The sequence below is a fragment of the Tauraco erythrolophus genome, chromosome 3 (assembly GCF_009769465.1).
Source record: "Tauraco erythrolophus isolate bTauEry1 chromosome 3, bTauEry1.pri, whole genome shotgun sequence".
NCBI classification, from domain to species: Eukaryota; Metazoa; Chordata; class Aves; order Musophagiformes; family Musophagidae; genus Tauraco; species Tauraco erythrolophus.
The window spans coordinates 39,758,600-39,775,514 of NC_141467.1; the positions used below are offsets into that span (position 1 = coordinate 39,758,600).

At 40.4% G+C, this 16,915-nt stretch overlaps 1 protein-coding gene across 1 annotated transcript; it reads right to left on the reverse strand.

Moving 5' to 3' along the window:
• Positions 1 to 4,150: 4,150 nt before the first annotated feature.
• Positions 4,151 to 16,219, reverse strand: CNDP1 (carnosine dipeptidase 1). Its single transcript, XM_009980692.2, has 11 exons — positions 16,142 to 16,219; positions 15,158 to 15,301; positions 13,457 to 13,619; positions 12,278 to 12,366; positions 10,122 to 10,322; positions 8,634 to 8,718; positions 7,903 to 8,063; positions 6,340 to 6,504; positions 6,004 to 6,145; positions 5,450 to 5,597; positions 4,151 to 4,256 (listed from the first exon to the last, which is right to left on the reverse strand). The coding sequence occupies exons 1-11, from the start codon at positions 16,217 to 16,219 to the stop codon at positions 4,151 to 4,153; spliced, it is 1,482 nt and encodes a 493-aa protein (XP_009978994.2).
• Between the last annotated feature and the right edge of the window lie 696 nt (positions 16,220 to 16,915).

Sequence of the window (16,915 nt, forward strand, 5' to 3'; positions counted from 1 at the left end):
AAATATGGTCCCACCCTTGAGCATGTGATTTCCATACAACATGGATGTGTAGCCTACAGGAGGGGAGACTTGGGACAATGTACCAGGGAGACATGCAGCCCTTGACCTGCTATGTATAGGCACCTAGTGCTAGTGGAGGTGCTCTGGGGTGCTGCGTTTGGCCAGCTGCTGCTCCGCTGGCAATGTTCACACAGGCTTTGAGTTGTATCTGCCATCTGTGGGGCATGTTTCTCAGGTACCGTAGGACAACCGCAGTGGCACTAGGCATCCAAGTCTTGATACATCAATCAAGCTTTCGAAGGTATAGATGCTGCTGTTGGACATCCCCACAAAGTTGTTTTCTTACTATTTGGCTAGGTTTAATCAGCAAATTATCCTCTTAAATGGCTATACGGAATGTGATAGATGAAACGAACAGTACTTAGGTTTCACTGCTGTGATAGTTTGATGGGGGGGATGTTCTGGTGGCAGGGGAGGGGATTTGCTCCCTGTGCCACCAGATCTGAGTCCCATCCCTCCCTCGGGGGAGGTTGAGCCAAATTGGCGCCTCTGCGAATTGCCCTATTTAAGTTGGGACAAAGGGGCGGGAAAGGGCTTTTTGCTCAGGAGCGAGGAGAGAGCAGGAGGGCGCTGCCCTCGCTCCCGGCTCCCGGCCGGGCGGCTGCCCGGGCCCGGGCCGGCGCCATGTGCTCAAGATGGCGCCAGGGAAGCCGCATGGGGGGGGACTCGGGAAGCGCCCCGCTCCCGGGGTGCCCGCCGGGCCGAGCTCCTCTAGAGGGGATTAAGATCTAAGAGAAGACAACCACAACGACCGGGTCAGTCAAGATGGAGCAGGAGGAAGAGGCTTCCCTTGCAATCCGTGTGAGATGGCAGGCGGCCCCCCTGCAGCCAGGGTGTACTCGGCGGAGCAGAGACCCACTCGTGGCCCGTGGAGAAACCCACGTCGGGAAGGAGATGCCTGAGCCCAGGAGAGGTCGTGGAGCAGGGGATGCACGACGAGGTACTGTTAATAATGGGCATGGAATGCACGACGAGGTCGTGGAGGCATCTGGAATCCGTGGGACGACCCACGCCGACGCGAGTGGCAGCAGCTCCCTAAGAGGCCGAGACTGGTAAAGCCCGAACTGGTACAATCCATGGGGAAGGATTTGCAATCCTGCGGGCAGGACTCACGTTGGAAAAGTTTGGGGACTTTTTTCTTCGTGAGTAGGGGATCCACCGAAGCAAGGGAAAAAATGGTGTAAAGGCTCCTCCTCCTTTAAGAAAGGAGCGGCAGTGAACAACATGGATGAACTGACCTGCACTCCCCATTCCCTGTCCCCCTGCACCGCCGGGGGGCAGGTAGAGCCAGGAATGGAAGAAAATAGGGGGGTGGGGAGGTGTTGTTTTAAGATCTGGCCTTGTTTTCTCTTTTCTCCTCTCAAGTAACTGGTTTCGTTCCCTTGTGTCTCCTGTTTAGTAACTGTTAATAAATTGTTTTGTTTTATGAAGAAAGCCTGAGTCATGTTTTGCCCGGGACCATGGTTGGTGGGTGCTCCCTTTCGGTTCTTGTCTCGACCCTCAGTCCAAAAACCACAACAACTGCGAAACCTAAGTGTTTACTTCACTTTACCCTGAAGTAAACACAAATTAACAGGAGACCTTTATCACAGTGTAAAAAATAGTCTGGAATAAAATTTAGCCAGTAATACACACTGAAAAGTCACCTCTTTTTGGTGTCCCTTTTCTGTGACTTTGTATAAACTGTGCTAATAAACGTATTGTAGTATTTGTGTAGCACCATGGACAAGAATTTTGCTCTGATATGGGATATGACATATCTAGAGTAAGGCTAACAAATAGAAGTGAACTTGAATCCTATATCTAATATTGGTTTTTTTTAGAGTTATCTTTAACCCACTGTGCCAACAAATACCTGTTAATGCAACAGGTATTAAAGAAATAACATTGCTAGAAATGGCGTATAACAGTACAGACCTTAGAAAAACACACACCAATTCTTTTTCGAAAGGCTGATGAGATGCTGTACAACAGGAATAAAGGAAAAGACAGGATGACTGGTGGATGCCCTGTCTTGATCTAAGCAGGAAAAGAGTAGCTTTGGATATCCTCATGGGCTGGAGTGGCTTCCCCAGTGCTTTCTTTCATGGCCAGGAAAATCTGATTTTGAAGTTTTCTACTATTTCTTACGGGACTGAAGGAGATGTGAAGACAGCCTGCATAATTCATTGGTCCCAGCATTTCACACACATGATTTTAACTGGACTATAAGGCGCTGTTTCTTTCAATGATGTTGAGGTCACTTTGTAAAGCCACTGCAAAGCAGGAGATTGCAAACAATGTTTTATATCAATTGTACGTCTTCAAGTACTTCGCAAAACTCAGTCTTTTATCTTTATGGAGCGATAGCTTTTAAGCACGGAGCGATCAGCCTGGAGTCCTGTGCAGGTGCCGGAGTGCTCTTCTCTGCAGCATTCCATACCATACCGGTTCCTAAATAGTTTAAATAGGCAAAGGGGACTGAGAGGCTGCAGAGGACCTGTCCTGATGATGTGCAAACTGGAGTCTTCTGATCTTGGAGGCTGGGTCCTTGTCTTGGAGTCCTCTCTCTTGACACTGGCAACAAAAAGAGATTGAGCTGGGTCTTCCTTTTCCCCTCAAATGCTGTCAGCAGCCAATATCCTTACTCAGCGCTTACCAGCTGAACTGCAAGCCTCACAGCCCCGGGGAAACCTGAAAATGGAAACCTAAGTATCCCAGATTATTACTGCTCCTAGAATTATTAAAAGGCCAGTCACCTTTATGTCCAGCTGCCAGGAATGTCAGGGTAGCTACTAAAAATCAGAAGCTTGTTTATTTATGATTTTAAAAAATCAGAAGCTTGTTTATTTATGTTTTTAAATTCAGCTAAGGCTTTTATCCTAGTAACTTTCCACTTCAGCTGTTTGTACAATATTCCCTTCTATAGACTTCACATCCACACCTCATGCCCTTAATCACCTTTATTCTTGCAGGCTTTTGCAATAGAGGGAGCAGGAGAGAAAGGAAAGACACCAAACATTTCTGTAATTTAATGTCGTTTGTTTTAACAGTAGGGATAACACTACTAAGTTTTTGCTTAAATCTGGTTCAGTCAATTTGGTTGTGCATGAAATAACTACATGTTATAATAAGAATCACATTGTGAAGATAAAAAAAAAAATAGGTGAGCTGTGTAACTTGTGCTAGGTGTTTTGCCTAAACAACAAACAGAACTCTCAACTATTGCCTTCATTTTGAAATACATCATTTGCTTTTGATTTAATTATCGATGTAAACTGATGCTTTAAAAGTAATTAGCAGCAACCAGTTGCTATTTGGAAGGAAAAATGCCCTCCTGATGACAGACTCTGGCCAGAACAGATGTTTACAAAAACTTTTTTCTGTTGTACAAAAAGGAAGTCACATTATGCAAACATATTACATAGTGATTCTTAATACTGTGCTCACAGCACAGTAAGAAGGGATTTGGATTAAATGGTGGAGGAAAAGGCAGAATCCAGACCTAGAAATGTTTATTTACTGTTGTAGTTCTATTGACCTCAGTAATTATTCCCATAAATAAATGTCCATAGGCAAGTGTTTGCATCAAATTCAGCAAGCCAATCGTATTGCATTTCCTAGCTACAGCCTTCTGTGAAGGACAGGGAAGAGATTAACATGATAGTGGACCTTTCTTGAAATAATTAAATAGTGAAATTTTGTATATAGTGGGGAGGAAACAACAGTGTTGCAAATTGATCATATTGAGACACTGAAATAAAAGCTAGACACCATAGTCATGGGCATACTACAAAACAGAAATAAAGTAATTTTAATAAAATATATACCAAAGTTCCCTTTGCCCTGAATTTTAAAACTGAAATGTAACATAATCCGCTCAGTAAGAATGAATTATCCCTAACCCTATTTTATAGCATTAGAGATAAGAACACTTGATTGACTAGATCACGAATGCATGCCATTTAATAGTACACCAAGTAATATCATGGCGTTTATTTTTTTCCACAAATTCAGACTCACTGAATGTGATGCATGTGTCTTTCCAGATCAAGATGCTAGAAAGCTGAAGACTAAAAAAATGCTTTTCTAGTTTTCTTGTGATGGACTGTCAGTTGTTAGTTTCTGTGTTGGAAGCTTTGTGTAAGTGTCGATGTAACTTTGATATCTCCAGCAAAAAGGCTGCAAATACTTTGGTTCCTTCAATGTAGTTGTGTCTGTGAAGAAGGAAAGAAAGAGAATAAAGTCCTGTCAGGCTGTTGTGCTGTCCAAATTAGTGACATAGTGCAGTGAAGTTTTCAATGTCTTCAGAGGAATTTGCAAGATCGGTCACCAAAAAGAACCCACAGAAACCACCCTCCATATTACAAAAATCACTGATTTATTAGTGACGAATTTGGCATGTGAAATCACTCTGTCAGCTATTTCATATTGTCTTGTAACATGACTTATTCTAATCTGGAAGAGGGTAAGAAGAAATTCACCTCTTCAAGGATGAGAAAAGGATTGCTGTGTTTTAGCTCTCTGCTGGAATGGCAAATTTGATTCATGAGCATAACTGATCCAGCCAAAATAAATGGCCAGAGAGGTAACTTCATTTTCCTCTCCTATGCGAAAGGCACAGATTTGGCTTGCTTTCACTCATCTACATTGCAAAGAGCAGCAGGAAGAGGCAGCTTCCCAAAAAAAACAGGACGAAGTGCACAGAAATCCTGCACACCTTGCAACAGGCATTCCTCTGAAGGATTCACTGAGAAAAATTTTTCCAGTGTTATGTTCCCTGATTGCTATTGTCTGTGGCTAGAAGGGTTGGGGCTATACTGACAGGAAACACAAGATAATTATTGTAAGATTCTCCAGTTCCTCGAGCTCTACATGACTTGACTTGGAAGCTGTACAAATGTTCAGGCAACACGCTGAATAGTGTCTTTCCATAGCTGCTCAAAGAATGAACATACGCGGCAAGTTTAAGATAATTTTGATATAATTACATTAGTTTTGGTCCCTGTAGAATAAGTACACCTTTATATCCATTTATACTGAAACTCATTAAAACCCTTAACCATTAGCCTGAGTATGTCCAACTGGAATACTTTGAAATTGATGCTGTGATGGAAAGGTGCTCATCTACATCATCATCTTTCAGACCAGAGGCAAATTTAATGGGCAGTGAAATTAAAATTGCCAGTGCGATGTATTTAAAGACTGAGTAAACACTTCATAAAAAGTATGTAGCAGTGGATTGGGAATTTTTGCTTTCTTGGCACAGCAACCAGTTTGCCAGAGACAGTGGTCTGAGGCTGTACAGTGGAGAGAAAAGCTTCCCATCTGGCAGTGCTTACACATGAGTACCCGGGGACTTCAGTTCTACCCGCTTCTCCTTTAGCACAAATGGACAAATAAGAGAGACCTGCTTATCTTCTCATTCTGGGAGTGCTCCCCGTCATCAGCTGCTCCGATTGGAAACATTATCACACTTTTCTGCGTTATAGCCTGAAACATTCTGGCAACAGGAATTGTTGAACCATCCTGAATAAAATCTGGATCTTCTCCAAAAACTGAAATACACGGGAAGAATTAATGCATTATTAAGTGAAATAAAGGTGCTTTCTTCTGCTACCATGTATTTTAGCAGATAGCTGATACTAAGGGCTTCTGAGTAGGAATTGTTCCAAGTGCATAGCCAATTGATTTCATGAATCAGCTGCACTCTACAAAGCTCTGGCTTTGTATCAGTACACAAAAAACCTAAATGAGGTCTTTCAGCTACTCCTGTTGAATATATCCCAGTTCAGCATGGTGTGGAAGAAGGTGTGACCAAGTTGCTCTGTCAAAATCAATGAGATTCATAGGAGTAAGTGACTCTAGTGCTAAATTGGCAAATCCCTTTTGCTCTATGGATGAGCACAATTCCCCTGCGCACTTGCAGGCACATTAAGGACTGACAAAAAAGAAAGAACATACCTGTTTTTATTGCCCTTCTTGCTGCTTTGTATAGTGGACCATTAACATCAGCGAGCCAGGGCTTCGCACTCAAAGGCATGGACACTTTCAGTTTGTTTGGGCTGTTCCTCTTGGAAAATACACCCTCCAAGTGCTCCATCACCTGCGGGGAAAACACGTGGCACTCAGAAGTGTTCAGCTTCTTGCAACTCAAGCTTACACCCACATGCCTGCTCTGCTCTCAGAAACAGATAAACGCTAGAAACATTCAGTTTACTACTTTGGATGTAAATTTGTGAGGTGCTAAGAGAGACTTAGTTTACACAGTAGAGGCCAAAGAAAAGGTTTGTCTCTTACCTGTTGTTTCACAACCAAAAGGTCCATGTGGGGGACCTGGCGGATTGAAAATTTGCCGATGACTTTTGCTGGAATGACTGTTTTAATTCCCGGTTCATGAAAAGCTCCTTCAATCCCATGAATAGAAAGAGAAGGGTAACGCCACAGGTGTAGAAGAATTTCTTCCTTCAAAAAAAACAACATGGAAAACATAAGGAATGACACTGGACCCATTCACAATTGACATAAATTGATGTGAAGAAACAAACTCTTTCCATCCTAAAATTTGTATTTGGAGATTTCTGTATTTTAAAGATGTTTGATTTGCAATTTAAAACCATACACATATCTTTTCATTTTAGAAACACTACTTTCTGTCAACATTTGTTTACTCCTAGAAATATTTGGTTAAAAACAGCTTTTCATATACAACAAGACAAGTGGAGCACTATTTTAAAATATCTTGGAAGTAAATTTTTCTAGTGAAAAATTAAAACCAGAACAACTTCTGATCTGACTGTTCGTTGATCTCAGAGCTTCTCACAGGAGAAATCTGCAACCACTTTAGCCAAACCTCTCCTAGATGATACCAGGGAAGAAATTCTACTAATGAGAGTTAAATAATAAAAGAGGTAAGATGATAACATTCAATAAAAAGTTGATCTGCTTTTCTGGAGAAGATAAGAAGGGTTAAAAAGGAAAAAAGACTGTTTTTTCTAAGGAAGAAAGGAAAAATAAATAAATTATAAATTGGTCTTCATGCAGAACTCCAGGGCGCTGCTCCTTTCCTTCTACTCCAGTTTTATGAGACTAGAGCTTTATGTATGCATAAAATCCGCATCACTTCATCCTCATATAGGTAAAGCATCAAAACTTATATAGTGTAGTTACATTATACTTCTATATTACTGATTATTACGGTCTAGCTTAGGCTAATATGGAAGCTTTTTCATGGAAATAAAAGCATCCATATTACAGTTATGCCAGTATAATTACATTAGCGATAAAAAAAATTGAATCACTCCTTTCCTTTCTCCCAACTGCCACTCTTATGCAGAGAGATCTTTCTGAGTCAGCCCTTACCTGCTGGTTTTTATTTAGCATATGATTTTCAAATACTGGCACAGAGAGGCTTATAGCTTTGGGTGCTTTTTTGGCGTGCTCTGCAGATATCAAAATCTGAATTAAACAAAAAACACCCCAAAACACACCTGCCTAAAGCTGCTTCTCATTTTTCAGAGCTGAATACGACTTCTTTCCTACTATGTAACCTGTATGCAGGTGGTTTAATGCTTATTTTGTTTGGCTGGTTAGGCACAGAGGGAGAGGATCTGCAGTGCAAGAGAGGGAGAGCAATGCTGCTAGTTTTGCCTTATTCCTTTTCATTGATTATTTACATTTTGGATCACTTTTCCCAGATGCAGTAGCTTACATTTTCAGCAATTTTATTTACCTTTTAATGCTCTGTGTTCCTTTATTTTAGGTTGAGTTTGCCATTGACTGAAAACATCTTTCAGTACATAAATGCTACAAATGGATGATTTAATTTTTTTCTGCTGACCATTTACACAGATTTTATGTTACCTTGGTGCCATAGAGGAATTTTTTCACATCACTATTATTTTTATGTTCCTCTAGATCAAATTCAATCGATTCATACAATTTCCTCTCCTCTTCCGTCAGGGCAGCGACGCTGTCATAGATTCCAGGGATCTGAATACGTCCTGTGGGATCCACAAGGCTGTCTACAAAATAAGAGATACCAGTACAAGTGGGACCTATTTTTTCCACTTGACAACCACAACACCTTTTCCCTTCTAACTCTTTACCGAATGAGTAAGCCTAACAACTAACTACTAATAATTGTTCACATCCATCAAGTTGTGGCACCTAACCTGATGTGTTTTCATACTTATTAAGAAAGGCATTGAGCTGCTGTTTGTGTGTGTAGCACACAGTGTGTCAGCCCAGTTGCTGACATGAAAACGTCATCCTACTGAGATACAAATTAGCTTTAGAAAGTCAGGTTTCACTACCTCTGTGTGTATTCGAGTTGCCAGCAATCCTTAAATGTTCTTGATAGTCACAGAACTGACAACAGCCCAACAGGCAGACGTCTGAGGTCCTGGCCTTGCCAGGGACATTCCCCTCCTCAGCTGCAACCACTGTAGCTATGCTGAGATTTGGAAAGCTGGGAATCTTGCTTCAATTAGACTTGCCTTACTCAGGTCAATTAAACGTGGCACTGATCTGCATTAGGCTGATTGCTAGCCGTTGCTGCCCAGTTACTCCTGAGCAATGATGCATGTTATTACCCAGCAGAGCTATCAGGTCCATCAGCGGCTCATGAACGATGCCTCCAAAAGTTCCAGAGTGAAGATCCTTGCTGCCACATTCAACCTGTACCAAAAACACTGGTTACATACAACCACTCTCTACCTCCTCCTTCTGCGAGTGTTTGTTTTCCACAGCAATCAATGACTTTAAACAAGGCCAGAAATGAATAGAAAACATCAAGTCAGGGACAATCCGCTTTAGTAAAGAGAAGAGAGGGCTCCTTTGTTAACCTCTAAGGAAAAATTCAGCTGCCTGTAGCACTTACAGGCATTTGAGAGCAAAAGGTCCCTCTCCATTCCTTCCTTTGCTTCAGAGTAAGATTAAATACATCGTAAGTGAAACACTTGCGTATTGGTGTTTGTAACATTGCAGAATTAATTCTTGAAGTTCTCAATCCTTTTTATTTAATGCAAAATCTTCATAACAAAGGCAAGAAAACCTTACTTGTTTGGCATTAAGAAAATTATATGTCCAACCTTAATTCTAGATTGCAACAAATAAGAATTTAGAGGTCTCTTGAATCACATGGCTTTAGAATAGAAAGGCATTTAGTTTATTAAATGGGTTCTTTTTCCAGACATATTTTCATACGCAGGTTTATTGTAGACTATTTTCCTGCAACGAACTTGTTTATTCTTCTCAAAACCTCATTACAGCCAACTGTCTGGTAGGAGGCAGAGATCATTTCTGATGTTTTAATAGCGTCGTTTTTCTTAAGCAAGACTTAAAAGAATTGAATCAAGACTGCCAAGGCTCTTTTGCTTAAAAAGACATTTCATTCTTTTCCAGACTTAAAGGTTAATGCAAATTTTTCTTCAGTTCTCTAGTTCTTTAATCTTCTCTCTGAATTCCTTTTATGCTTCATCAGGAAGCTTCCAGATGAGAAATTTCACATTTTACTGTGCTCTTCATTTCACAGTAGCTCATGCTGGATGCTAAATATACTACAGTGCACTACTTTTTGCTTCTGTCAATGGTTACAAAAATTTTGTTTGGCTTTTAAACCCAGGGATCCAACTAAACTGAGTCCCTTTAGGCAGAGACGTTGCACTAAGCAGCATCTGCTGCAAAAGGGCAGATCAACAGAATAAATGGGTTTGAAGTGAGAGAGAGTCGGAGGTGCAGGGATGATGCTGCAAGAGAACACGGAGTTGATGTACGGAGGAGGTGATGAGAATAGACTGGGAGAGAGGCAGAAGAATAATGAGACAGGAAAGGGATCAAGGAGAGAGAGCGTAAGTGGAGAAATGATGATTGAAGAAGAGCTAATGAAAGTAAATAAGGCTAATTGAACTGAAATGTGAGAGGAAATCTGCACAAGTGAAAACGGACACAGAAGAAAGCTCTGTGTTTGTAAATATTAAGATCGCTTTCAGGCTTTCTCTACATGCAGATACAGATGTGGTTACAAGTACATCACTGCTCACTGGTCAGGAGCCCAGTTGAAATGAACCTGTGTCCTTTACCTCCACAAAGAAGCAGGCATTGCCCCGACTCCCATATATAAGGGCAGGCTTCTTGTTGCTGAGCCAGAGATTGTCCGAAATGACAATATAATCAACATCAGAGAAAAAGTACTGGTTTTCTTCTTCAAGTAATTTTTCTAGCCCCAAGGACCCTGCTTCTTCCATGCCTTCAATTACAAACTTGAAGTTTACTGGCATAGCCTAAATAAACATTAGAGAAGTCAGAGTAAGGAACAAGCATTTTTGAAAAGAAAAAACTCTAAAAACAAAAGCAGACTGGCTTGCAGTACATGTTGTGTCAGGTAAAAAAGGACAAGGAATATATAGCTTGCTTCAGTAGAAAGGGCAGTGATAAATATATACACAGATTTCCCCAGAAAAACTTGATTTTCCTCTTTTTTTTTTTTCTAGTTTTCATTTTGAAGGAGAATAAGTTATGTCTTTTTTCCTTCTTTGTGTTTTCAGAAAACTTGCTGGATTGTCTCATTAAATGGGCTTTCTCTCAGTACTATTAAATATTCTTATTGCTTTGGAAAGTCTAACTATGTAATAACAGTTGAATTTTCACATAAAATTTCCTGCCTCTTATATTTCCACTGTTAGTGCCCATGCAGGAACCACTGGCAAAAGTCCACTGCTGTGCTTTTCCCAACATGTTATCTATTTCCAGAGTTACTCACACGGTGGCAAAAATGCTGGTGATTCTACTATAATTGTCCTTTTAGCACTCATTAATCTGTTCGCCTGCTACTTCATACAGATGTATTTCCAAGGGTAATTAAGAGAACTTTTATGGAACAGTGAGAGTTGGAAATGCTGACATATCCCATCAGAGAAATAAATTTGAGGTTAGTTTCCCATTCCAATTCATTTTCTCATTACAGGTTTTAAGATGTTTTCTCTTTTGATTCAATGCTCAGATTAAACCCAAGAACAAGTGTGTAAAATTAAATGAAATTGTGTTATGGATGGGTTCACCAATGGTTCATCAAACCACCACAAAAAAAATTTAGAAACAAACTATTCATGAATATTGTTTGACAGTCTGTGCTCTTTTCTAGGGAAAGGTTTTAAATGACAAAGATTTCTTTTTGCTTGCTTGTTAAAATGCCAAAATAGCTATTAGTGATTTGAAAAACTAGACAGATGCAGAAAGATAGCCCCATAACCATATCCACTTACAACAGCTAATCTGTAGGCAAATAACGTGTGTTAGTTCATAATAACTCAAGTTTGCTAGCACTTAAGACGCTGAGGTCAATTCAGTACTATTGATGCACGAAAAGTATCAGTTTTCCAGAAGGTTGCAAAAGGACTTTAAAAGTCAAGACTTAGGCTTACTTTGTGCCATAATGTCATAACAGAGCATAAAACTATTTCTCAACAATCTAACAAAACATGTGAAAATTCACCTTAAAGGAAGCTTGCTAACCAAGATATAAGCTTAGACTATATGTTGGTTTAACTTTGCATTGGAGTTACAACTAGCCCAAAATGATTAAATATGCAGACTGATTTGAAGATAACTATGTTGGTCATTGTGATAATTTAGGCAAAGGTTTCATTCTTAGAGCTATGTCAGGCTATAAGTAAGTATATTTATACTCGGTTACTGCATCCATTTAAAGCATTTGCTTTGATAAATGTAATACACTGTTGAAAGAACAGCTCGTTATGTATGAGCATTTTTTGATACTTGGTTTCTTCATGCATGCACATAAATTGAAGATAACTTGTAAGCAGACAGAACAAAAGATTGGCAGCATGTAACAGCAGAGGTGAGTCTTTGTGACCAATCTGTGATGTATGTTATTTTACCATTTTAAAAGCTGTCAAGAGAATTGGATATCAAAGCTGTTTAATGTATGTGATATATATCGGATGCTTTCCCCAGTGTGTTTTCCTCTGCAGGGCAATCACAGCAGCACCATACTTACATTGCATACAGACTGTTCAAAATAGAAATGCTTAAGGACAGATTCTTACTGGAGTGGGACCACTGCCCTGGATATAGCATTAGAAAGAAGCTAATGTTTCAAAATGCATGTAGTCTGTTGGGACAAAGATGTATCATCTAACTCAGGAAGATAAGTGCATCCCTCCAGAAAGATGCTATTATAAAACAACAACAATAATAATTTCTCATTGATACCTACTAATTTCAAGGCTCTGAATGTTTCCACTGCATTTATCCAAGCTAAGACAGGTCCTTTATTATCTGTTGCTCCACGTCCATAGAGATTTCCTTCAAAAAAACGACGGGAAAGTTTTTAAGCAATCTTTGAAACATCTCTTGTCACTTCTATGCAATTAGCAAATTCATGTTGCCACAGAAGCTGTAGTGGTGTGTCAAGTGCCAAAAGAATCGTGATTTCATTGACTTGTTTTAAATAAGGTAGTGGATGTTTCCCAATGGACTTGTACACTTTTTTCCCCTTGTATATATCATATTGTAGTTTCTGCTATATACCAATTTCTGAGCTTCACTTTTATTCTCAGGAGCTGTTTGTTCACTCCAGACATGTCTGGAGAGTTGGCACAACATGCAGCTTCTGTACACATCAGCCAGCCCAGGTAACAAGCAGCAAAAACCCCACAGAAAAATACCACAGTAGAAGTATAAAGCTACAAGTCTAGGTACATAACTTTTAAGCATTCAACTGTACAGTTATATAGAGAGATAGATCTCAGTTTTGTGTACAATGACAGATTTCTGTGACACTCCCCACTGGAGGCCGAAGAGTTACCCCAGTAAGGCTGTTCAAAACCTGTTCAAAGAGATGGAAAAGGGCAACTTAACAGCTATAGTACAGATCTGGGAATTAGGATTTCTGGGTTCTTGGGGTCTTAGTCATGTGCTAACCCTCCATCCACCATTTTTGTTCCTTCAGTCAATGGAGCTTTTCATGCTCAGCTGGCTGTAGTGGAAGAATGATTACACTAAGGGGGAGTCCTCTCCTTCTTCCACCATCAACACTCAGTTCCAGCAGTTTGGTGAAGGTACTAAAGGATTATGAAGCAAGAAGAGGAAGTGTGAGGGACAATTGATCCAGCAACCCAACAAGAATTTTAAAGCAGAAATGGATTCTCTATTGAATGCTCTCTGTAAAGCAACATTAACCTCACATGGCTCTTGCACACCAAATATGAGATGATAACTGATAAGCATCACTAATCACAGCATGGTCATCAAGACTCAAAGCTGCTGAATTTTTCCCAATGATTTCTATGGGAGAAGTCTTAATGCTTTGGTTAAATATACAGGGAGCCTCCTTCCACTCAGAACCTCAGAGTCACGTGTTCAAATAACACGAAACTTATGACCAGGTACACACCACCGATTTCAGTCAGTGTGTAAGGGTCAGTTTTCCAGCCATCTTCCTTCTTGGCAGGCTGCACATCCACATGACCATAGAAACATACAGTGGGGTTTTGTGGATCCTTCCCCAGTTCCGCAAGAATCACAGGAGGCAGTGGGAGGTCCTGGCCATCAGGCAACTGCAGAGAAATAGTGAAAAGCACGACAAAAGAAGAACAAACCTCTGAAAACTTCCAAGTGTTATAAAAAAATTGAATTCTCAGGATTAAAAAATACTTCTGCATACTCAGTTGGCTCTGATTGATCAGGTCCACAAATCTGACTTTGAATCCAGCTCTAACCTACCCAGAGAAATTAAGATTTTTTTTTTTTTCTCCACCTGTTTAGGTTCTGCAGGGACTTTATGGTGTTACTTCAAGGTTTTACTGTCGTAAGTGTACTTGTTACTAAACTCTTACTTCCCTGCACTGGAGAAGACAAAGCTGACTGTGTGATGGAGTGACAAAAGCATATGCTGTGACAATGAAATAGTCAAAAGCCACACAAACTAATTTGGGGTTTGAGTTTGCCACAGACAGATGGCAGGAGGCCTGTAACCTCAAATACAGAAACAAAATAAAGTTTTGCTGGCAGGAGGCAGTAGCATCTATTTCAGGCTGTCTTAAAAACAAGTTAAGGCTCTAAACTAATCCTGTAATGTACCACTGTGCAAAACAGTTCTCCATGTTGGCCAAAAGAGTCTGGTGGTCTCACAGGAAAGAGAAATGAGTAGTGAAGGAATGTGTACTCCCTTGTATTCACCAATATCACTCTGTTGCAAACCAAAAGTGTAGCTGCTTCTTGCCCAGCGATCAAAGGAAAAAACTTTATGAAACAATATTTTGGCCGTAGGCAGAGAAAAATGTCTCTAGTCTCTGCTTCAACAACAGGTAATCCATTCCCTCCTGTTATTGACACAGACTGTTGCTAAATACTTTGGCAAACATAATTAATTGCATGCCAAGTGCAGGATAAGGTTTTAATTTTAAAGGTATTACAACTATTAAATGACATAACCTGAAATAATAAAGTATTGCTGCACTGCAAGGTCCTTGTGCTAAGACTCTCATAATCCTCCCCAGAAGCCTCGTAGGAAGGAAAACGGAATCACTACTAGTGAACTTTTGGATTCTTGTTAGAATAGAAACCTAACAGCCCAGGGCAGGAAGGAGCCCCCAGCTACAGTAAGGTAAGTAAATTAGAGACAGGTCTCTCAGATTAACTCTTTCCTGTTGCTTTTCAACAATCATTAAGAAAATGACTTGGAGCTTTTGTCAGAAGCTCTCAAAATCAAAAACGATGCTCAAGATAGGTAGCCCTTTCTGTCTGGCAATATTTTCCTTGTAAAAGCTACCTCCCTCATATAAAGACTTTGATGACAAATGATATATTAACCATCATGCTTTGTTACTCAGAAGAATGTAAAAATGAGCCCTGGTAAAAAAAACTCAGGCTTTTTACTTTTGCAAATTGCTTCCCTCCAGTTAAAAGCATCAAACTGTCCCTGCTATGTAGAGAACATCTATTTGCATCTGGATTATCTGTGTGGTCTGGCAAGTTTGTTCTCAGCCAGAGAACATATCAGTGGAGTTATAACATGCATATACATAGCACTGAATGTAACTGGTAGACCATGTATGTAAATATGACATTTAAAATGCAAGAATCAGACAAGCACCTGATGTGATCCCAGGTTTACTAAATTAACAGTGGCTCCCAGTGCTGAAAGTCTGTCTGCTGCCAATGCCATCATTCGTATTACTTCTTTCCTCAGGTCTGGTTGAACAGAATCACTTTCCACAGCCACCCATTCCTTAAGATCCTGTGCAGGAAGGAAAGAATTGCAGTACAATTAAATCACCCAGGATGCTGCTGTGTTTGGATTTGAACATAAGAAGTGTCACATTGGAAGACAGTTTCATTTGCATCCCATCACAGCAACGTCATGCATGCTATAAGGCTTCAGAATGGAGAGGAATTACTTAGATGAATCCCCAGGATTAAGAGTCCTGATTTTTTTTTTTTTTTTTTTTTTAAACAAGGAGGGTACCCATGCTTAGGCATTCGCAACATTGATCATGAATCTAAAACTCAGTGGAAGAGGAGTTAGACTAGATGCTGACCTGTGTGCGTTGCAGAAATTGCGTTATGTCTAAATTACACGGGTGATCCTTGTGAGGATTCAGTGGTGCTCATAGCTTTAAAGAAAAAATGATATTGACTGGACTGATTATGTTTCTGCCTTTTCACAGGGAACTGACAGAAATGAAAGCACAAGCCAGCACAGGACTGACTCCTCTCCTTGTCAAGAGCAAACCTTCAAAAATCAGTTCTGACGTAAAGCAACTGAGAGCATTTTATCTGGCTTGCTTCTCCCACATGGGTGCATTTGGGCTCAGCGGAGCCTCTCTCTGCACACACTCAAAGTGTGCCCGCAGCCATCTGATCTGTGGAGGTCTTTGCAAACCTCTCTTCCACCCAGAGGGTCCCAGCACAAACTCTGCCCTTGCAGCTTTGCTTTGTGAAGCTAACGTGGCACACCTGATGCTCGACCTGGAACCCTGCTCATAACCTTATTGGCAAACACTCATCTGGCACATAGAGCACAGACCTCCAGGGCGCCAGTTCCGCACTCGTCATTCCACAGCAGTATAGTTCCTACCTCGATGAAATCAGTTTGATGGATGTCAATGTACTGGAAGATCTCCATCTCCAACACTGAAGAGGACAATGAGGACATTCCTGCCTTAAAGAGCAGCACAGGGCTGAGATAGATGCTATCTGAAAGTTAAGGATAAAATTCAAGATGTTAGAGGCATCCTGCAATATATACTACTTTTCAGTGCTAGAAAGCATAGACAACTGCAAAGAGCTGAGCATATTTAAGTCTCACTTAGGTCCTTCAAACCAGGAGAAAGTACACCTGAATTATTTTATCACATAAAAGCTGTAATCAACCCACAGTCAAGTTTTTGATAGAAAAAAGTGAAAAAGTGACCAGAGAGTAAACAGCTTGACACTTTCTGCTTTATAAGTACATTAGAGGAAGTATTTTCTAAAGAAACATTCATTGCATCAGTTTTCAATGCACAAACCTCAAATTCTATGTTCTGGGAAGACAACCCCAGGGGAAGACTTTCAAACATCAACACATACCAATGACCCAGGGGATTCATCTTTCTTTTTCTTAATTTCCAGAAGGAGGGAGAAGAGTGGATTCACTGACACAGTGAGTATTTCACATAAGGGAGAACAATCCTGACACTGGAGAGGTATTGATATTATTGTAGTTGTGCAAGAACAGTGTCAATACTGAAACTTTTGATGAGCGCAGAAGTAGTTTAGTGCTTGAAAACCTCTCTGACATCTTGTTTTTGGCAAGATGAATGAAGATTTAAAAACTGTAAATGTTTTTCTTCCTTTCTGCAGTTTTGTC